This window comes from Lynx canadensis, chromosome B1 (genome assembly GCF_007474595.2).
Source record: "Lynx canadensis isolate LIC74 chromosome B1, mLynCan4.pri.v2, whole genome shotgun sequence".
Classification (NCBI taxonomy): Eukaryota; Metazoa; Chordata; class Mammalia; order Carnivora; family Felidae; genus Lynx; species Lynx canadensis.
This window is the reverse complement of record NC_044306.2, coordinates 160,691,650-160,713,670: the sequence shown is the minus strand read 5'-3', so window position 1 is coordinate 160,713,670 and position 22,021 is coordinate 160,691,650. Positions and strand designations below refer to the sequence as shown.

At 36.8% G+C, this 22,021-nt stretch overlaps 1 protein-coding gene across 2 annotated transcripts in view; it reads left to right on the top strand.

The window, feature by feature from the left end:
* Nucleotides 1-22,021, top strand: part of LOC115512610 (multifunctional protein ADE2) — a 43,359-nt gene extending 21,338 nt beyond the window's left edge. For both annotated transcript variants that reach the window (XM_030313810.2, XM_030313812.2), the window contains 7 exons: nucleotides 6,645-6,823; nucleotides 8,418-8,597; nucleotides 8,698-8,811; nucleotides 9,495-9,578; nucleotides 10,973-11,153; nucleotides 12,693-12,851; nucleotides 18,627-22,021. In XM_030313810.2, coding sequence (XP_030169670.1) covers nucleotides 6,645-6,823; nucleotides 8,418-8,597; nucleotides 8,698-8,811; nucleotides 9,495-9,578; nucleotides 10,973-11,153; nucleotides 12,693-12,851; nucleotides 18,627-18,793 — 1,064 coding nt within the window. In that variant the 3' untranslated portion in view covers nucleotides 18,794-22,021. The remainder of the gene's footprint in view (nucleotides 1-6,644; nucleotides 6,824-8,417; nucleotides 8,598-8,697; nucleotides 8,812-9,494; nucleotides 9,579-10,972; nucleotides 11,154-12,692; nucleotides 12,852-18,626) is intronic.

Genomic DNA, 22,021 nt, shown 5'->3' with positions numbered 1-22,021 from the left:
GTACATTTTTTTAGACATCGTGATAGTGCATACTTAATAGACCACAGTATAGTATAAAATATAACTTGTATATGCATGGGAAACCAAAAAATTCATTTTGATTTGTTTTATTGTAATAATTGCTTTATTGTGGTCTGGAACCGAACCCTCAATATCTTTAAGGTATTGCAGGATTTTTTACCACAATACCCAGGATTCGTTGTCTCCCTGCTTCAAAGAATGAAGAGGTGGACACAAAATGAGCAGTGGGCAGAAGTTTATTAGAGTATAAGAAAGTAAGAATAGTAGGAAAGCTCTCATTACTGAGAAGGAACATTTGAAAGTGAATGCTTGAGGACTCTAGGCTAGGGTCCTTTTTTTTTTTTTATTTTTTTATAAGGATCTGGTCAGCCCTCCCCCTTGCCTTCCCCCTTGTTCTTTCTCAGACTGTAGTCTTATTGGCTTGCTAGTTCTAGGTTCCGGGTTGTCCATGTCTGATTGGCTCTTTCCATTGTATGAGGAGTGGTCTATGGCCTTACTTAGGTCTTTTGTCAAAATCTGGAGGGGAAACCTGAGGGGGAGTAGGTGGAGTATGTTGCATTCTTAAGAGGAACCTTATGCCTGAGGGGACTTGCTGTGGTCAGACACTCCCAGCATTGTTCGAAAACAGGTGTTTTTCCCTGCCAAGGGACTTAAGGTCCTAATCTGTCCCTCTCTGCCTACTGAATCCTCTTTTATCATAGCATGTTTATAATTTCTCTTAATCTTTCTAAATCCAAAGGAATTTAATAACTTTGTTTTTAGTCAAGATAGATATACCTACCTTCCACAAAATAACAAGGTAATTCAAGTTAAATCAGTTCTGTCTGTACAGAATGGGTTCTTGAATAGTTTTGTCTCTTTCATCATTTTCTGTTGAATGTTTTTAAGTCAGTGTGGCACTAACTTAATTGACAACGTAATTTGTCTCCATACCATAAATCCTTCTATACATTGAAAGTGAGTGTGTTATTATAAACTTAAAGGACCACTCAGATTTCCTAAGTAATACGATTTTAGGATTTTTTTTTTTTTAATGTTTGTTTGTTTTTGAGAGAGCATGCAAGCGGAGGAGGGACAGAGAGAGGGGGACAGAGGATCCAAAGCAGATTTGAAATCAAGAGTCGGACGCTTAACTAACTAAGCCATGCAGGCACCCCAGCAGCTAATTTTTTTATTGTTAACAATTTATAGTATTAAGCAACTTTTTAAAACGTTAATATGTATAGGAGAATGAGATAACTTGGGAGGTTAAAAATGGATCACTTAATCTGTACTGCAAAAGGAACCTAAAATTAGTTTGATGCTCTGTATAAAAACCTGCTCAGTCACTGAGAAACCACCAGTCAAGGAAGGCTTAAAATAAAAATTCTAAAATCAGGGGTCCTGGGTGGCTCAGTGTGAGTTAGGGCCCCACTTCGGGCTTGCTGCTGTCAGTGCAGAGCCTATTTGGGATTCTCTCTCTCCCTCCACCTCTCTCAAAATAAATAAATAAACATTAAAAAAAAATATAGCACCTACGTATCCATAGTAATTATACATAGCTACAGAATTGCATGTATATATATTTACATATATATAAATGCTCTCAAATAACAAGGTAAGTACAGGCCCAAGTTTTTATTTGCTTATTCAGGAAGGGAGTATTCAGTGTGCTTTCTGGGGCTTAACAAAAAGTAAGTTAAGGTGACCACGTTGTCTCTCTTTGTCCAGGATTTTCCCAGTTTTGACTTTGAAAGCCTTGCATTTTTAAAGGGAAAGTTTGTTACCCTAAATGAAGTACTCCAACAGTTACATTTAAATCACTGTGTTTGGCATACTTAACTAAAACTTACTTGGTTCACAGGAAATGTTGAAAGATATTTTTCAGGTTTTATATACTGTGAAATTAAGGAAAACTTTAGTTTTAAAAAACTCTTAGATTTGTTTTAGAGGATAAATTAGGAATTCTGTTGTTTTATCTAATTTTTACTCACTGACAGTTGAATAAATGGTATGTTTAGTTGACCCCTAGTGGTCTATTTAAAATTGCTTTCAGGGGCACTTGGGTGGCTCAGTCGGTTAAGCATCCGGCTTCAGCTCAGGTTATGATCTCATGGTCTGTGAGTTTGAGTCCCACATCAGGCTCTGTGCTGATTGCTCAGAGCCTGGAGCCTGCTTCAGATTCTGTGTCTCCCTCTCTCTCTGCCCCTCCCCTGCTCATGCTTTGTCTCTCTCAAAAATACATACATTAGGGGTGCCTGGGTGGCTCAGTCAGTTAAGCATCTGACTTGGGCTCAGGTCATGAGCTCACGGTTCGTGAGTTCAAGCCTCACAATGGGCTCTGTGCTGACAGCTCAGAGCCAGGAACCTGCTTTGGATTCCGTGTCTCCCTTGCTCTCTGTCCCTCCCCTGCTCGCGCATGTGCGTGCTCTCAAAAATAAACAGACATTAAAAAAATTTAAAAATAATAAGCATATTAAAAATTGTTTTAATTACTTTCTTTATAAGCAAGGTTATGTTCTAATTAAGGTTTTTCTAGAAATCAGAGTGGGAAGGGTACCAAATGACAATTAGTAAATTAGGATTCTAGTTTTCTCATTGTCAATCATAAGCGAACTATAAAATACTGTACAAATAATAGATACAAGTAATATTTCTCCATGGAAATAATATTCTACATACTACACCTGAGTTATAAAATGTGTGGGTTTGGTCTCAATACTTAAAAATCAAAACTTAATCTTTTAAGTCTCGGTTCTCCCACAGAAACCTACCATAATTACATTTAGGTGTGTTAATAGTCATGGGTATGAGTCCTACAGTTGCTAAACCACAGACAAGAAGCTGGACAGCCTTAATACATGGGTGGCCCCAGAGATAATGTGGACTGATTAGTTGTCAGACACAGTAATTCAGAGTATGAAGTGACATTTGCTACATGGTAGGAGTTCTTTTTCTCATTGCATGCAGTCATGAAATTTGCTAAGATGATGTGTATTAGAGCAATCATCATCTAAACTGAATTTTTTTTTTTTTGAAAAAATTTTTTTTTCTGTGTAAGAGTCTTGCCGTAAATTGATTCTGTTCTTTCAGTTCTCTTAAATGTGAGAAAGGGTTTTCCTCTGAAGAAAGTAACGATTGTTTATGTTTAAAGGATAGATGTGGACACTGGTCTTTCAAGCTTGGTAGACACAAATATGACTAATGATTAACAGATCTAAAAAGGAAAAATTCTTGAAGCTAGGCATGTAGTTACTGCCTCAAGTTAAGGATTGACTTAAATCATCTGCCTATCCATGAGCATGAGCCCAATCATTCTTTAAAGGTTAAAATGACCATTACACTGTTATTCTTTCCCAGAGTTCCTGTTCATGTAGCATACTACAATTCTTTTACAATCAAATTGTACTGGTCAAGCACAGAGGGAATACAGAGAAAACAGTACAGGTTTTGAAACTGTTCCAGGCACCATTACTGATTAGCACCATGACCTAGCTTGTCAAATTACTTTACTTCTTTGAGCTTCTGTTTCTTTCACTGTAAAATGCAATGATACCTACCTGAAAATTTTTATAAACATAATAGCACCTACCTGAAAAATTTTATGTATGGTTAAATGAGATAACACATAGAACACTTGGCACAGTGCAAGACTTCCATAAATGTTGATTCCTTTCATGTATGGATATACATATGTATGTATATAGATATATATGTGATCAAAATTTTTTTTATTTTTTTCTGATGAGAAAAAATTGATTTTAGAGGATTAGATTGGGATTGGAGGTACTAACATTACAGTCTGAAGATGAACATTATTATGTTAAACCCATGCAGGTTTCCAGCAGCTGCTTCAATTCATGTTAATGCTATAGTATTCCCTTGTGCTGTGATGTAATAACACTTCTAGGAGAGGCAGTATAGCATACTGGTTAATTGGGTAGCCACACAGAGTCGAAAGTGTTGATTGGAAACCCTACTTTATCTAGTACTAGCTAACATGATTACTATGCTTCTATCCTTATCTATTTTGTTGAATGTTTGCCCCTATTATCTACCTTTTCAGGTATTATGAGGATTAAACAAATGAAAACGATTTATGATGCCTGACCTAAAGCAGGTCTTGCTACTTTTTTTTTTTTTTTTTTAATTTTTTTCAACGTTTATTTATTTTTGGGACAGAGAGAGACAGAGCATGAATGGGGGAGGGGCAGAGAGAGAGGGAGACACAGAATCGGAAACAGGCTCCAGGCTCCGAGCCATCAGCCCAGATCCCGATGCGGGGCTCGAACTCACGGACCGCGAGATCGTGACCTGGCTGAAGTCGGACGCTCAACCGACTGTGCCACCCAGGCGCCCCATCTTGCTACTTTTTAAAATTAAATTGTGGTGGAGTGGCTGGCTCAGTTAGTAGAACATGTACTCTTGATCTGAGGGTCATGAGTGTAGGCCTCATGTTGGGCATAGAGCTTAATTAAAAAATTAAAGGGCACCTGGGTGACTCACTTGGTTAAGCCTCAGACTTTTGCTCAGGTCATGACCTCGTGGTTTGTGAGTTCAAGCCCCGGATCGGCTTCCTGCTGACAGCTTGGAGCCTGCTTCGGATACTGTGTCTACCTCTCTCTCTGCCCCTCCCCTGCTTGCACTCTGTTTGTCTCTCTCTGTCTCTCAAAAATAAATATTTAAAAAATATTTTTAAAAAATTGTGGTAAAAGATACACAATAAAATTTATCATTTTAACCATTTTTAAAATTTTATTTTTAAGTAATCTCTACAGCCAACATGGGGCTTGAACTCACAACCCTGAGATCAAGAGTTACATGCTCTACTGACTAAGCCAGCCAGACACCCCTCATTTTAACTATTTAAAAATGTAAATTCTATAACATTAAGTACGTTTACAGTTTCCCGTTTTCAGAACTTTTTTACCATCTTAGATGGAAACTATGACCCATTAAACAAAACTCTCCATTCTCCCTTCCCAGCTCCTGGTAATCTCTATTCTACTTTCTGATTATGAATTTGCGTTTTTTAGGTACCTCATGTAGGCAGAATTATACAATACTTTTATTTCACTTATCATAATGTTTTTAAGGTTTATTCATGTTGTAGCATGTATCAGAGTTTTATTTCTTTTTAAAATGACTGAACGATAATTCATTATATGTATATTGTACATTTTGGTTATTTATTAATTTGTTGATGATTGGCTATTGTGAACTTTGGTGTACAAGTATCAATTTGAGTCCCTGCTTTGAATTCTTTTCAATACTGCCTTTTCTAGAAGTGTTATTACGTGGTAGCACAAAGTAATACTGTAGCATTAACATGAGTAAAACATTTCCTGGAAACCTGTATAGGTTAACATAATAATGCTCATCTTCAGGCTGCCACTGTTAGTACCTGGAATACCTAAAAGTGGAGTTGATCGATCATATGATTCATAAAAATTGTAACTAGTATTAGGTTATTTTGCAAGACCCCCAAATAAAATAGCTCCCATCACAAGTTAGCTCTTTATCTTAGTTTTCCACTAACATTTGAGTAAAAGAGAAGGGAAAGGAAGAACAAATGTTTTCTTTCCTCCTGGCCACATTGGCTGCAGTTCCTGCTGCTACCTATTGGAGACTTTTTCAGGGATTATTTCCTTCAAATTTTAAGAGAAAAGGGCTATCCAGAATGTAGGGCTATATATGCTTGTGATAAGTAGATTGATTTTTTTAAAAAATTCTTTTTTAATTTTTATTATTTTTGAGAGAGAGAGAGAAAGAGAGTAAAGCAGGGGAGGGGCAGAGAGAGAGGGAGACACAGAATCTGAAGCAGGCTCCAGGCTCTGAGCTGTCGGCACAGGGCCCGATGTGGGGCTCAAACTTGCGAACCAGGAAATCAGACTTGAGACGAAGTCAGATGCTTAACCGACTGAGCCACCCAGGCGCCCTGTAGTTTGATATTTTATAAGGCCCATATAATACTGGTCTATCAAATATGAGAATCTTATCACCAAATCTGATTTAAAGATAATTAGTACTACTTAGATGAGTCATATGCCTAGTGCAAAGTTAGGTAAGCAGTAGCAGAGGAGTTACTCAGTATTTCTTGAATGTCTGAATGAATGAATGGTAAAGACTCTGAGACCCAGATCTTCTGATCCACTATATGCTTTGCCATGCAACATTAAAATGAAATATTGCTAAATATTTTGATAAGCATTAAGAAAGCCATGTTCATAATTTTGTTTTCCTACTTCCACTTAAAAAAAAAAAAGACACATAAAGGGGGGTGCCTAGGTGGCTCAGTTGGACGTCCAACTTCTGCTTGGGTCATGATCTCATGGTTCATGGGTTCAGGCCCTGTGCCAGGCTCTGTGGTGATGGCTCAGAGCTTGGAGCCTGCCTTGGATTCTGTGTCTCCCTCTCTGTGCCCTTCCCTGCTTTCTCTCTCTCTCTCTCTCTCTCTCTCTCTCTCTCTCTCAAAAATAAATAAACATTAAAAAAAATTTTTTTAATTACATTTAAGGATAACACATTTGGCTAGATAGTTTTTGTTTCATTTTGTTGTGTGTTAACAGTTTTATTATGCCTCAGATGTACCTTTTTAAACACAGTTTTAATGCTTTTTAAAAAAACTTTTTATCAATATATAGGTATCAAAACTGCTTTCACCAGAAAATGTGGGGAGACAGCTTTCATTGCACCTAAGTGTGAAATGATTCCAATTGAATGGGTTTGCAGAAGAATAGCAACGGGTTCTTTTCTCAAAAGAAATCCTGGTGTCAAGGAAGGATATAAGTTTTACCCACCTAAAGTGGAGATGTTTTTCAAGGTAATTATTTTATATTTCTGTGCTTTACTATAACATAGCAACAAACTTAAAATTTCAAAATCAAAAGGTTTAAACATTATTAAAACTTCTGATATTACATTACATTACATTTCATTACAGAAATATATGTCAATAATGTACATTTTTGTTATCAGTGATAATTCAGATTTTTAAAAGAAAACATTTCTGAAACTCTACTTAATCTTAACTTTGGTTCAAGATCACTACCAAAATGAATAAATTAAAACTAGCAGTTACTAGGAAGAAAAGTTAACAATTCAGAAACTTAAAATTTTTTGAAGAGTTTGAAGTAAAGGCTAATACAAGGGATCTTTTTATATTAAAATACAGAAAAAGCTATTACCAATGTCTATTACAAGCGAAAACATAATAAAAATGTAGGAATCAGTGGTTATAAATTTGTATTTGTTTTCTTTATTGACTGCTTTTCTCTTTCCATCTTTGTTTATGCTGTTAAGCATAGTTCCAACGTCAGAAGTAATGTCAGTGTAACATTTTTAAACAGTCAACTAAAATCGCCTCTCAGCCTTTTGGCCCAGATCAAGTATAATCAGTGAACTGCGTACCTTAAAATGTTTATATTATGGTTATAATACAAATCAAAAATTCATAGAAGAAAAATTTCATGTGAGGGGCACCTGGGTGGCTCAGTCGGTTAAGCATCTGACTTCGGCTCAGGTCATGATCTCACGGTTTGTGGGTTCGAGCCCAGCATGAGGCTCTGTGCTGACAGCTCAGAGCCTGGAGCCTGCTTCAGATTCTGTGTCTCCTTCTCTGCCCCGCCCTTGCTTGGGCTCTGTCTCTCTCTCTCCCCAAAATAAATAAATAAAATTAAAAAAAATTTTTTTAAAGAAAAATTTCATGTGAAATTGGGACACTACTTAGAATAAAATGAAAATCTTTTTTTTTTTTACTAATGTCTTTATATTAAGTCTCTTGAATTATCAAATAATAACCCTAAAGATTTGTAGTCTTCTATAAATTCTTATCAAAAATGAGGTTAGGAGCAGTACCTGCCTGATTCATCTGATAGAGCATGCAGCTCTTGGTCTCAGGATCATGAGTTCAAGCCCTATGTTGGGTGTAGAGATTATGACTTGAGCCGAAGTCAGATGCTTAACAGACTGAACTACCCAGGCACCCCAATAAACATTTAAAAAAAAAAATAACTTTGAGCCTTTTTTTTTTTTTTAACAAAAAAATAAAAATAGAGAAATCAAAAATAATTGTTGGGGTGCCTGGGTGGCTCAGTCGGTTAAGCATCGGACTCTTGATTTCAGCTCAGGTCGTGATCAGGCCACGAGAGATCAGGCCTGTGTGGGGCTGTGTACTGATGGCACAGAGTCTGCATAGGATTCTTTCTCTCTACCTCTCCCCGACTTGTGCTCGGTCTCAAAATAAACTTAAAAAAAAAAAGATAATTATTGTGAATTAAAAGGTTATTTTAACCAAAAGTTAAGTATTTAGAGAAAAATAATTCTGAGGAATTCTTGGTCAAGGAAAAAAAGACTTCGGTTTATCTCAAAAGGTTAAAACTTTTATATTTAATTGTATTCCTTTACTCTGTTTTCAGGATGATGCCAATAATGATCCACAGTGGTCTGAAGAACAGCTAATTGCTGCAAAATTTTGCTTTGCTGGACTTGTTATAGGCCAAACTGAAGTGGATATCATGAGTCATGCTACACAGGCTATTTTTGAAATACTGGAGAAATCTTGGTTGCCCCAGAATTGTACACTGGTTGACATGAAGGTACAAATAAAATGGAGGTTTGAGAGTAAAGATTGTAACTGAGAAATGCCTTTAGCTGTAGAGTTTTGAAAACTTTTCTTTGGTGATATGCTTTTTCTAGATTGAATTTGGTGTTGATGTAACCACCAAAGAAATTGTTCTTGCTGATGTTATTGATAATGATTCCTGGAGACTCTGGCCATCAGGAGATCGAAGCCAACAGAAAGACAAACAGGTAATGCTTCAGGGGTTTTTTATCCTTTGCAAGATCAGGCTGGGATAGAGGTGAACAGGAAAATGGAAGGAAAGAAAAGGCAATTATTACTCCCTGTGTTAAGAGCCTGAGTTAACTGCTATTTACGTTTAAGGATAAATAAGTCTTAAATTTCTTGTACCCTGAAAAAAAAAATTATAATAGAAACAGTTTACATTTACAAAGCAGATTTCTCATTTATTATGACTGTCACACAGGGCAAGTATATTCTTGTTTGGCTAATTGAAAACTAAGGTACTGAGATGATGATAGATGTTGTCATAATTATAAGTGGCAGATCTGGAACTCTGTCCCAAGTGTTCTGGATCTTACCAGGTTACATTTCTGCTCTGTCTTACGAAAAACAAAATAAGGGCAGATGCTGTCTATACTTCATACATAAGAATTATCAGGGCAGTTAACTAAAGTTGCTAGTGTACAAAGCACTTAATGAAATAAAATGAAAATACAAGTATACTTCACTATCTAAACTTTCTCTAGTTTAATTCAAGAAATGAATTTATAGACCCATACATTTTCAGATACATTCCTTGTTGTTCAGGCTCTTCGTAATCTACCCAAAATGCAAAAATCAAATAATTTTAGTTAGTAAAAATATTATTAATAGAATATTTGTATTCTAAACTTTCTACCCTATTTTCTAGTCATATCGTGACCTCAAAGAAGTAACTCCTGAAGGGCTCCAGATGGTAAAGAAAAATTTTGAGTGGGTTGCAGAAAGAGTAGAGGTAAAACTTTTATAGTAAAGTCATACTGTACTGTGTTTTTCTTTAAGAAAATCTTGCTTCAAAAAGGAAAATAAAAGTGAGAATCTGTAGTTACTTTCTTTTCTCCAGTGGTTTTAAAACAAGGAGCACCTTTAAGAAATGTACACCAGACTCTTCTCAGTGACATACTAAAACCCCTTGCTGTAAAACTGGCCAGTACACTCCCAAATTCTGTTGGGGAATACTAGAATCCTTGTCTCCTCCCTGCCTCTTATATTTCCTACCCACCCCTCTCCACTGCTCCTCAGTGTTCCGTTAGCATGGGTTCCATAAGCAGATTTCAGAATTGGAACTCAATCTGACATTAAAATGTCACTTTAAGATTTATGGTGTTATTATTATAATTACATGGAAATTGTGATTTGTGGTTATCCAACAGTCATAGCTACTTTTAAGTACATCATGTCTATGGAAACATTTGCATTTTGAGTTCTAAGCAACCAACTGAAAAAAGATTTACATCTTTTTTATAGATTATAAATTATTAGCTTAACAAACAGGTCTAGAAACTAGATTGGCTGATTATGCCTTAAAATCTCCATTAAACTGAATATATGAAAAATCTTAGGATGAAGTATTTTATTATATTTTTAACATTTCTTTATCTTAGAGCAAGTGAGCAAGGGGCAGAGAGAGGGAGAGACAGACGGAGAATCCACAGCAGGCACTGAGCTGTCAGCACAGAGCCTGACACAGGGCTCAAACCCATGAACCAAGAGATCATGACATGAGCTGAAGTTGGATGCTTAACTGACTGAGCTACCCAGGCACCCCAGGATGAAATATTTTATATTACAGCTTCCTGAGTATTAATTAGAAGGGTTCAGTATTTATCCTTGCTTTGTATTATAATAGTAGATGTAATTTATCTCATTAAAAATGTTACTCTTTAGGGGCGCCTGGGTGGCTCAGTTGGTTGAGCAGTGGACTTCGGCTCAGGAATGATCTCGCAGTTTGTGAGTTTGAGCCCCGCGTTGGGCTCTGTGCTGACAGCTCAGAGCCTGGAACCTGCTTCATATTTTGTGTCTCCCACTCTCTCTGACCCTCCCCTGCTCCCACTCTATCCATCTCTCTGTCAAAAATAAACATTAAAAAAAATTTTCTTAAATGTTATTCTTTAGGTCTTAAGTATGAAGACCACTTTTCTTTATATATAGAGGTTATTTTGGAAAAGAAATCCTCTATCATTTTGTCCTGTTTGTCTCTGTCTTGAATTCGGTCTATTAGGAAAAAAATATTCCGTCCAGTTGTAATTTTACTAAAGCTCTGTGAACTGACTATTCTCATGGTATTCACCTCTATATTTATCCATTTTTGCCATCTTTATTTTGCATGTCCGTGTTTTTCTTTTCTAGTTGCTTCTGAAATCAGAAAGTCAGTGCAGAGTTGTAGTATTAATGGGCTCAACTTCGGATCTGAGTCACTGTGAAAAAATCAAGGCGGCTTGTGGAAAATTTGGCATTCCATGTGAACTTCGGGTAACATCTGCCCATAAAGGACCAGATGAAACTCTGAGAATTAAAGCAGAGTATGAAGGTAAATGTCATACAACTAGAGCATTTCAGGAAGTTCTCCTGATTTTGCTAAAAATTTTATGCTTAGACTAATAATGCTGAAGAAGAGTTATGCCATGTATCCAAGGAGAAAAATATGGTAGTCTAGGCTTTCATGATATGTACTTCCAAAGAAGGCACTTAGAAAAGAATGGCTCAAGGAGAAAGATTTGAAAATGCAACATGGACACACCTAAAACTAATGCAACACTGTGTGCCAACAACGTTCAGTTATTTTTTAAATGTTAAAAATAAGTAAATAAAGGAGTAGAGCCCCATCCTTGAAAAAAGAAAATGCAATATGGAAGGAAAATAAAAGTTAGGTCTTTAATAAGAAGCCCCTCAAGTATTGTTTCTGATATGCTCCAACAGAAAATAGGCCCCATATCAATTTTGGGAGGACTGAAGTTGAAGTAGCAGAGCCTCTCAAGTATTTTTAATGGACAGCCTTTCCTAGGAGGCGGTTAAACATAAAATTAAGGAAGAATTTTAATTTTTTAATTTTTGTTATTTTATTTTTTTAAGTTTATTTATTTATTTTTGAGAGAGACAGAGTGGGCAGGGGAGGGGCAAAGAGAGGGGGAGAGAGAGAATCCCAATCAGATTCTGCACAGTCAGCATGGAGGCCGACACAAGGCTCAATCTCACAAATCGTGAGCTAAAACCAGGAGTCGGATACTTAACCGACTGAGTCACCCAGGTGCCCCAAGGAATAATTTTAGAATTTAGTATGTAAAAGAAATGGCTTGATGTGACAGTATTGATCTAAAATAATGGAGTCTCATACACCTGACCAAATGTTTCTAAACTGGGAAAAATGTTGATTTGAGTATTCTTTCTCAAGGTAGTTGTTATAGGAGCATAGTTATTAAGTTTTGGGGGCCGGGGGACTGGGATAGTTTCTAGACCTGTTTGTTAAGCTAATGAAAGCCTGAACTCTTTATCTAGAAAAATGTAAATACATAAAATTTTTAGATTTCAGGTTAGGAATCTGTGTTAAGAAACAAAGGAATAACATAAATTTATCAGAGAATGAAATGTTGAAGGGATATGTTAGAAAGTATATTGAAGAGACTTAAATATTTGGGTACTATATTACTGAATCTGTCTGCCTTTACTCATGTGCCCCTGAACCTCTAGTCTCTGTTAATGAGGTCTTCCTATACCCTGTTGGTTGAAGGATACCAGGATAGACCCTAGTTGGCGTAATGTCATTTTTTGTTCCAGTGAGCCTAAGCAGCCATAGTAGAAGGGGCCTTTGAGCTATTCCCTCACACACTCTAGTACTCCCTTTATACTGTGTATCTCAAAGATGGCCAAACCGCTCTCCCTGTTTTGTTACTTGAGATATAATAGGTAGCAGAGTGAAATATATATTTTGAATGTATATGTAATAATAGTGTCTTATTTTGCTTTTTGTGGAGACTGCTAATAAAGGAACTGAAGGAGTTAAGGCACATAGACATTTTGTTTTCACCTATCTTAAAACCTCCTTTCAATTACATGTGTGTAATTTCCCTAGGGGATGGCATTCCTACTGTATTTGTGGCAGTGGCAGGCAGAAGCAATGGTTTAGGACCAGTGATGTCTGGTAACACTGCATACCCAGTGATCAACTGTCCTCCACTCACTCCAGACTGGGGAGCTCAGGATGTGTGGTCTTCTCTTCGACTACCCAGTGGTAAGATGCATTGAATCTTTAAAACTGTTAAAAAATTTGGAACACACAAAATAGTAGAGAGAATAACATAATGAAATCTCATATACCTATTACTCAGCTTCATCATTTAACATCTTGTTACACATGTACCCCTTCCCTGCTGGATTATTTTCAAGCAGATCTTAGATAACAGCATTTTATACTTAAATATTAAGTATGCTTCTCTAAGCAATAAGAACTTTAGTTTTTAAATCATAATCATGATACCATATTCATAATAAAAATTAGTGATAATTTCTTAAAATCCTCTAATTTTCAGTTAGTGTTCAAGTTTTTCTGATCATCTCATTTGTTTTTACAGTTGATTTGTTCAAATCTGGATCCAACACAGTCCTTACAGTGCATTTAGTTGATCTCTCTCTTAAAGTCTTTTAATCCTCCTCCTTTTTTTCCTTTCATTCTATAGAATATTTAACATTTTGGATTTGGCTAATTACATTTCTGGATGTTTAACATGCTTTTCTATCCCCTGTATTTTCTATAAACTGGTGGTGAGATCTATAGTTAGATTATGTTCAGGTTTGGTTTTTTTCCCCACAAGTTTTTAAGGTAAATGTGATTGTTACTTCTGTAGAGGAAATGAAATTTTATTTCTATAAATTAGGGGCCAGAATAAATAACATATAAGGAAGTTTATCAATTGTCTGATTGAGCAGAATCTCATGAGTAATATATTGTGGTAGTTTTATCATAGTCCAAGATAATGATCTGATCTACAAGTCCTAGGAGTCAGTATTGTTTCAGTAAGAGTTGATTTGCTTGTTACTTAAGCCCCAAACTTTTTCAGAGTTGTGTAAATCTGCTCTTGGTATGTTAAATATGTTAAGTGCTTGAGCCTTCCAACCTGTTCCAGTATGGACTGGCTTCTCTCTAGGCCTACTTGTCCTGCTGTTGTCTTTTTTTTTTTTTTTTTTTTCCCAATATATGAAGTTTATTGTCGAATTGGTTTCCATACAACACCTAGTGCTCATCCCAAAATGTGCCCTCCTCAATACCCATCACCCACCCTCCCCTCCCTCCCACCCCCCATCAACCCTCAGTTTGTTCTCAGTTTTTAAGAGTCTCTTATGCTTTGGCTCTCTCCCACTCTAACCTCTTTTTTTTTTTTTTCCTTCCCCTCCCCCATGGGTTTCTGTGAAGTTTCTCAGGATCCACATAAGAGTGAAACCATATGGTATCTGTCTTTCTCTGTATGGCTTATTTCACTTAGCATCACACTCTCCAGTTCCATCCACGTTGCTACAAAGGGCCATATTTCATTCTTTCTCATTGCCACGTAGTACTCCATTGTGTATATAAACCACAATTTCTTTATCCATTCATCAGTTGATGGACATTTAGGCTCTTCCCATAATTTGGCTATTGTTGAGAGTGCTGCTATAAACATTGGGGTACAAGTGCCCCTATGCATCAGTACTCCTGTATTGGGTAAATTCCTAGCAGTGCTATTGCTGGGTCATAGGGTAGGTCTATTTTTAATTTTCTGAGGAACCTCCACACTGTTTTCCAGAGTGGCTGCACCAGTTTGCATTCCCACCAACAGTGCAAGAGGGTTCCCGTTTCTCCACATCCTCGCCAGCATCTATAGTCTCCTGATTTGTTCATTTTGGCCACTCTGACTGGCGTGAGGTGATATCTGAGTGTGGTTTTGATTTGTATTTCCCTGATGAGGAGCGACGTTGAGCATCTTTTCATGTGCCTGTTGGCCAACTGGATGTCTTCTTTAGAGAAGTGTCTATTCATGTTTTCTGCCCATTTCTTGACTGGATTATTTGTTTTTCGGGTGTGGAGTTTGGTTAGCTCTTTATAGATTTTGGATATTAGCCCTTTGTCCGATATGTCATTTGCAAATATTTTTTCCCATTCCGTTGGTTGCCTTTTAGTTTTGTTGGTTGTTTCCTTTGCTGTGCAGAAGCTTTTTCTCTTCATAAGGTCCCAGTAGTTCATTTTTGCTTTTAATTCCCTTGCCTTTGGGGATGTGTCAAGTAAGAGATTGCTACGGCTGAGGTCAGAGAGGTCTTTTCCTGCTTTCTCCTCTAGGGTTTTGATGGTTTCCTGTCTCACATTCAGGTCCTTTATCCATTTTGAGTTTATTTTTGTGAATGGTGTGAGAAAGTGGTCTAGTTTCAATCTTCTGCATGTTGCTGTCCAGTTCTCCCAGCACCATTTGTTAAAGAGACTGTCTTTTTTCCATTGGATATTCTTTCCTGCTTTGTCAAAGATTAGTTGGCCATACAATTGTGGGTCTAGTTCTGGGGTTTCTATTCTATTCCATTGGTCTATGTGTCTGTTTTTGTGCCACCTGCTATGGTCTTAGGATCTCTCTTTACCTGGACATGCATTTTGCCTTTCTCTAGTCTTAGATCTTCTGTTTCCTAGGTCATGTGTCTTCCCCTTTCTCTGTTTACTCCTAATTTGTCAGAGAGCATTCTTAGTTAACTCCCTGAGGAAGGAGTACAGTTGGTAAACTTTTTTGACACCTCATATCTATAACATATGTTTTAGCATAGCCTCATATTCCACAATTTAGTAATGGAATCCGGGGTTGAAAATTATTTTCCTTCAGAATTTTGAAAACATTACTCCATTGTCTTATATAGAGTTATTGAGAACTCTGGCACCTTTCCACCATTCCGATTCTAAGTTGTTTATGAATTTGGTTTTTTAAGTTTTGCAAAGGTGTGTCTTGAGTATTTTCATCTTGGGCTTTCAGTGGGCTCTTTTAATCTGAAATGCTGAGGGGCACCTGGGTGGCTCAGGCAGTTAAGCGTCCAACTTTGGCTCAGCTCACGATCTCACAGCTTGTGAGTTCAAGCCTGGCGTCGGGCTCTATGCTGATGGCTCAGAGCCTGGAGCCTGCTTCAGATTCTGTGTCTCCCTCTCTCGGCCCCTTCCCCAGCTCACACTATGTCTCTGTCTCTGTCTCTCTCTCAAAAATAAACATTAAGAAAGAAAATCTGGAATGCTGATTCTTTAGTCTGGGAAATTTTCTTCAATTAACTAATAATTTCTTTCCCCCTCCATTTTCCCTCTTTTCTCATTTTTGGATTACTCAAATTTGAACCATTCTGATTTCTAGTTTTTCTGTCTCTTATTGCTGTACTTCCTGAAATATTCCCTTAACTTTATATTCCAGCCCTTCTATTGAGTTTTTCATTCTAGATACGGAATTTTTAATTTCTTAGAGCTGTTTTTTGTTCTCTGGTCTTCCCCCTCCCCCATCCTTTTTTTTTTAATCTTTGCAATAACATTTTTTATCTCTCTGAAATTATTATAGTTTCTTTCACATTAGTTCCTTTTCTCACCTATCTGGTGTCTGGTAATCCTTGGCTGTAGAGTGCAGCATTATAAAAGACCAGTGGGAAGGTCTGTGCAAGTGGATGGCACTTGTCAAAAGTGGGTTCCACTGTGGGGTGATCTGGAAGGGTTGTCTTTGAATAACCCCTCACATCAGTGTCACTTCATCTTTTCTCATGTGTGACCAGAATTACCCAAAGAATCTTTCTATTCTCAGTCTCCTCTACCTGGAGGAATAAACCTTGCTGCCAGCATTCTGGAATTTGATGATTTTAACATGTATATAAACTAAATCCCCTGTTTTCACTGTAGCATTTCTTGCCTCAATTGTACCTGGTGCCCTCCAGTCCACAGAAGTCTGGACCAAAGTCTGTTTTACCTTCAGAAAAATTAAAGATTCCACTATGGTGCTGAAGGGGCAATTGCTCATGTACATTGAATGGGGCAAGGGATCTAATGGCCTAACTGCTTCTCGACTTTCAGCCAGTCGGGGGGGGGGGGGGCTCATTTTTCACCTCCACTTCTCCCTTCAGAGGTATCTGGTACCACTAATTCTACAGCCTTTGCATGGGTTTTTTAATGTTGGTCACATTGCTTTTCCTTTTTCCCTGCTTCCAGTTTAGGATAAAATTTTCCTATTTTACTAAGTTAGTTACCACTCCGTTTCCTTTTCAGCTGGCCAAATGTTATTGCTGTATCTCCCTGTTCTTATATGTTTATGTCTATTTTCTTTATTTCCTTTACTGTTTTTATTTTTAATTTTTTTAAAGCTTTGGCAGATCATTTTTAGTTAATTCAATATAAAAAATAGGATGCCATTAATAATATTTTTACAGCTGGACATGTTTGGTCTATAGTCAGTACACATGTATTGAAAAAACCTTTTAGTGTAACATTCAGCTATTTACTGCTGTTTTTATACAGTTTCGCGGATATACTTTGTGATTAGCCCATCTTTAAATCTTTAGCTAGATATGATTGTATCAGCTACTCTAGTGAAAAATTTAGTATGGCTATAAATGAAAGTCTAACTGAATTTATGCTAGGGAATAGTATAGGTATTATCAAGGGAGTTTAGTAAAGGGGAAATGTGACAAGCAAAACTTTGGCAGTTTTTATCTAGTACTGTCCAAGGAGAGAGAGGGAATCCGAAGATTTGTGCATTTTGATCAGTAGAATTGGGGATAATCTTTTGGGGAAAAGTTTTACAGTGGCCTTTGTAAAATCCTGAAAACTCTATTTCTCTTTCTCTTATGGCATGCTCACTAGACAACCTAATTTTTGGTAGTTAAGCTTTCCTGATATCAGAAAGGGAGTCCTGAGCAATAGGCATAGGTATTTCAGACTCGAGTAGAACCCTGTGCCTAGAATACTGCTACTACTAACAGTTGACATTCATTGAGTACCAGATGCCAGGCACTGTTTCAAGCACTTTATCTGTATTCACTTGTTGAATCCTCACATAAGGTAACCACTAGTTATCATTCCCATCTTAATAGATAAGGACACTAAAATTAACGTGACAGCTGTCACATAGTAAGTGATGGAGCTACACAAATTGGTTTATTAATACAAACTAATAAATTGTGTGATTTATACTTTATTCTTACTGGGGGTAGTGGAAGTCAAAGAGCCTGATGAATTCCAAGAATATTAGGGAATGGAGCTTTGGGATCTATAAGCTAGTTAGTACTTAACTTGAGTGACACAGAGGTAATAGTACCACCCCAAGAAACTCTGCCTGAGCAAACATTTGCCCCCCACAAGGAAGTTACTTTCTTACTATACTGTCTTTTAGATCTTGTTAATATTGAATTTACTTATAACCTGATATTTGGTACAATTATTCTTTGTTTGGACTTGTTATTGCTTAAAGATTTAGGATGGTTCAATTGCAAAGACAAAAGTAGCAGCTAGAAAATTATCAAAAAGATTAACACACTTCAAGTTTGTCTAAGAAGAGGTGCTTCTGTCTACTTGATCTTTGTTTTATTTCTATTGTCTTTCACCAGGGATTTAAAAGTTTATTGTATGTGAAAAGAACTTTCGAAAAGGTGAATTTCTTTATAGTTGGATTCAGTGAAAGAGTGATAGACACTGTATATAAAATAGCTTTTCATGGTACAGAATTATTATCCTCTTATAATCTACTTTACCACTCTAGTAGTAGAGATAGAAACTCCTCCTGCAGATCCTACTTTAGACAAGGATGATACAGTAGCTTTTTATGGTCTTTGGTTAACAGGACTTCTCTGAGTGTAAAATAGTTTACTAGGGGGGCCTGGTTGGTTCAATTGGTAGAACATGTGACTCATGATCTCAGGGTCGTGAGTTTGAGTCCCGTGTTGGGTATAGAGATTACTCTAAAAAAATAGTTTACTAATGGTGTTTTCATTATTGACAGCTCAATTTTTTGTCTTTTCCGTTTTGAACCATTAGGTCTTGGCTGTTCAACCATACTGTCCCCAGAAGGATCAGCTCAGTTTGCTGCTCAGATATTTGGATTAAACAACCATTTGGTATGGGCCAAACTGCGAGCAAATATATTGAACACATGGATTTCCTTGAAACAGTCTGACAAGAAAATCCGAGAGGGCAATTTATAAGAACATCATTGTTTTGGGGTTTTTTTTGTTTGTTTGTTTGCTTTTAGGAGAAAAACTACATTTCTTGTTTAGCTTCAGAAAAAAAAAATCAAAACAAAATTTTTTAAATCAGAGAAAACAATTTACTAGTGAATAAATGCTTTTCTAGATTCATGGGTTAGTAGACTATATGGACATAATTATTAGCATTTCTTTAGAGGAAGTGAAATTACTGTAAGAATACTTTTAAAATCTCTTTAGCTATTGTATGGTCATTGTTAGGTAGATAACAATCGGATATATTTCTTAAATGCTAATAATGTCCTATTGTCGAGCTCTAAAGTTACTACTTGACCTTCTTGAATCTCAACCCATAAGTTTTAGAAGGTTAAAATGCCTATATCTTAGAGTGATAAGAGAAAAATATAGTCAGTCCTCTTTTACATTATGATCTTTACAAAATCCTAAGGGCATGTTGTTTTATTTGCAGTCAGTATCTCAGAATAGATGTGTATTTAGCTGTAGACAGAGATGCTGCTTTGTTTTGTTTTTGCTTGTTTTCTTAAGAAAAGTTGAGATGGGTGTTAGGGGTAGGAAAGACTAAGTAGGATAAAGGGATACTGTGGAAGCCATGGAAAGGGGACTTTTCTGAGAACTTTTCTGCTGGTGTTAGGGCAATTCCCCATGGAAAAAAAAAGTACAGCGTGAATCACCTTTGCCATTCCAAATGAAAGATTTACTTAGCTATTATGGGTGCCTCTGTGATCCTAAAATTCTTTTAATTCTGATAATGCATGTTTCAGCCAAACTAACAATCCTCAGCCTAATGTCATTTTTGAAAACTGGAATCTCCTAGTTGATAACCATTAAGTAGTTTCTTTCTTACAACAGAAGTCTCAGCAGGGTACCCAGTGAGATTCACCTCTAAGAGAGCAGTTGTTACTGAGAGGTGTTACAGTTCATCATCAATCTGTAAGCCATATTTGGAAGTCACTGTTAGGTTGTACAGTCCTGAGTACTTTTTATAGATCACTAAACTTTAATCTGAATGTCCATGAACCCCTTAAAACTTCCAGGTAAAATTTTACATATATGTTCACATTTATAAAAATGGGGCAACCATAGTTTTTATCCAAAAGACCTGCATCCTCAAAAATGTTAAGAATCTCTGGGATGCCTGGCTGGCTTAGTTCGTTAGCCTCCGACTCTTGATTTCAGCTTGGGACATTAACTCAGTCATGAGATTGAGCCCTGCATCAGGCTCAACCCTGGGAGGGGGCCTGCTTAAGATTCTCTTACTCTGCCCCTCCCCCACTCATTCTCCATCTTCCTTCCCTCCCTCCCTCCTTCCTTCTTTCTCGCTCTCAAAATAAACTTTCTTTAAAAATATTGATCTCTGCTACAGATCAAATCTGGATAAGACCCTTGCAACTGGCTTATACTGTCTATACCTTTTCACCTCCCTCTCAGCTGTTAACAAGCTATCATCTCATATCATTTCTTACCTGGTCTCTGTGGGGCAGGGTATGATTAACCTAAATCACTTCTTTCTTGACTAGACACCAAGATACTCCAACCTCAATCCTGAAGTTTTTCTTACATTATTCTTTTCCCTTAAGTATTGATGTTTCCTACACAGTCTCTCCATTATTTATAAGTAATCATTGGAGTAACTCCTTAAGCTAAAACCAGTATTACTGATTGCTGGCACTGTGTTTGTAGTCTTGTATTTCTGTCTGAATGCTTTAAACTTAATTCATCTTCTACCCAGCCTGTTAACTCTGGCTACACTCACTGCTCCAAATCAGAAGTGTTATTTCATACTTGATGCTTTTCTCTTACATTCACATCTCACTGATTACCAAGTTTTTAATTAACCCTGTTTACCCATCATCTGTACAAAAGCTTCAAGTGGAGGTCAAATTCTGAATTATTGGGCTGATCTAGGTCTCCATTCTCAGTGTTTTGAAGTTGTCTAGGACTTACAACATAAATTTACAATCTCTTTTGCAGTTTAGATTCCTTTGAAAATGAATGCCATTGACTCTGCCCGTAGAGATTGCACACACAATTTACCAACAGATTTCATTGGTTTTTGGTGTTCCCTTGAAGCCTATCCATGGTCTGTAGTTTTAAGAATTACTAATGAAACTCATCAAGGGAACTTGCTTTCCATAATTTTTCAACTGTCACTTAATCTATGAGATTAAAAACCTTAATCTTTAATCTCTAAGAACCTTAAGTTCTTAGAATGAGCTATTAAAATCTATTCTGTTATTAAAATTTGTTAGTTACTAGAGCTTCATCTTCACGCTCTGTGAAACCTTTCCAAATCCCTTCTAGCTACAATGGCTACAAGTAGTTCTTTGTTGGGTTGGAAGCTCCAATAGAGGAGAGGATAGAATCTTACACTTTATTTCCTTCCTCACATTGCCATGTGCTATGCCTGTCTGCTAGAGATGGGAGAATTATAAAAACCATGTTCTGCTTCATTCTTTTATGTTCACAAGGACAATTAAAAAGATACAATTTCAACATCTTTAAACTTTGGCTTTGTTGCTTCTGAATAGTCATTGGCTGTAGTTTCAACTCTTCTATCCCTACCTAGCAAAAACTTCACCTGTTTTTGTGTAGTACCTGAAAAAAAATTCAAATGTTTAGACTAGTGGATAGAACTGACCTTTTTTTTTTCTTTTAACTTGTATTTGGTAAAGAGATAGCAAGCAGTGGAGGGACACAGATAGAGGGAGACAGAATCCCAAGCAGGCTCCGCAAGGCTCCAGCACAGAGCCCAGTGTGCAGCTTGAACTCAGGAACCGCAAGATCATGACCTGAGCTGAAGTCAAGCGTCAGGTGCTTAACCAACTGAGCCACGCAGGTGCCCAGGACTGACCATTTTTAATGGTCATTATCCACTTCACTACTAGCTTCATAGAATATATATCTTCTTCACTACTAGCTTCATAGAATATATATATATATATATCTTCAGTAGTGTTGTTACATTAGTACTAAAGTTCTTGAAAGTATTTTTAACTGTTACATAAATTAACTTACACAAATTTACCTGGTTTGCCATCTTTAGGTGTTTGTACTTTCTGTGGGCTTGTAGGTAAACATAAAAAGAAGAAAAATTTCTCCAAGTCATGTAGTACTTACACTTTGTATCATAAAATCATGTTATAGTTGCTGTTGCTTTAATGCCTTCTGAAATGAAAACACTGTAGCCAAATAAAAGACAAAGATAAG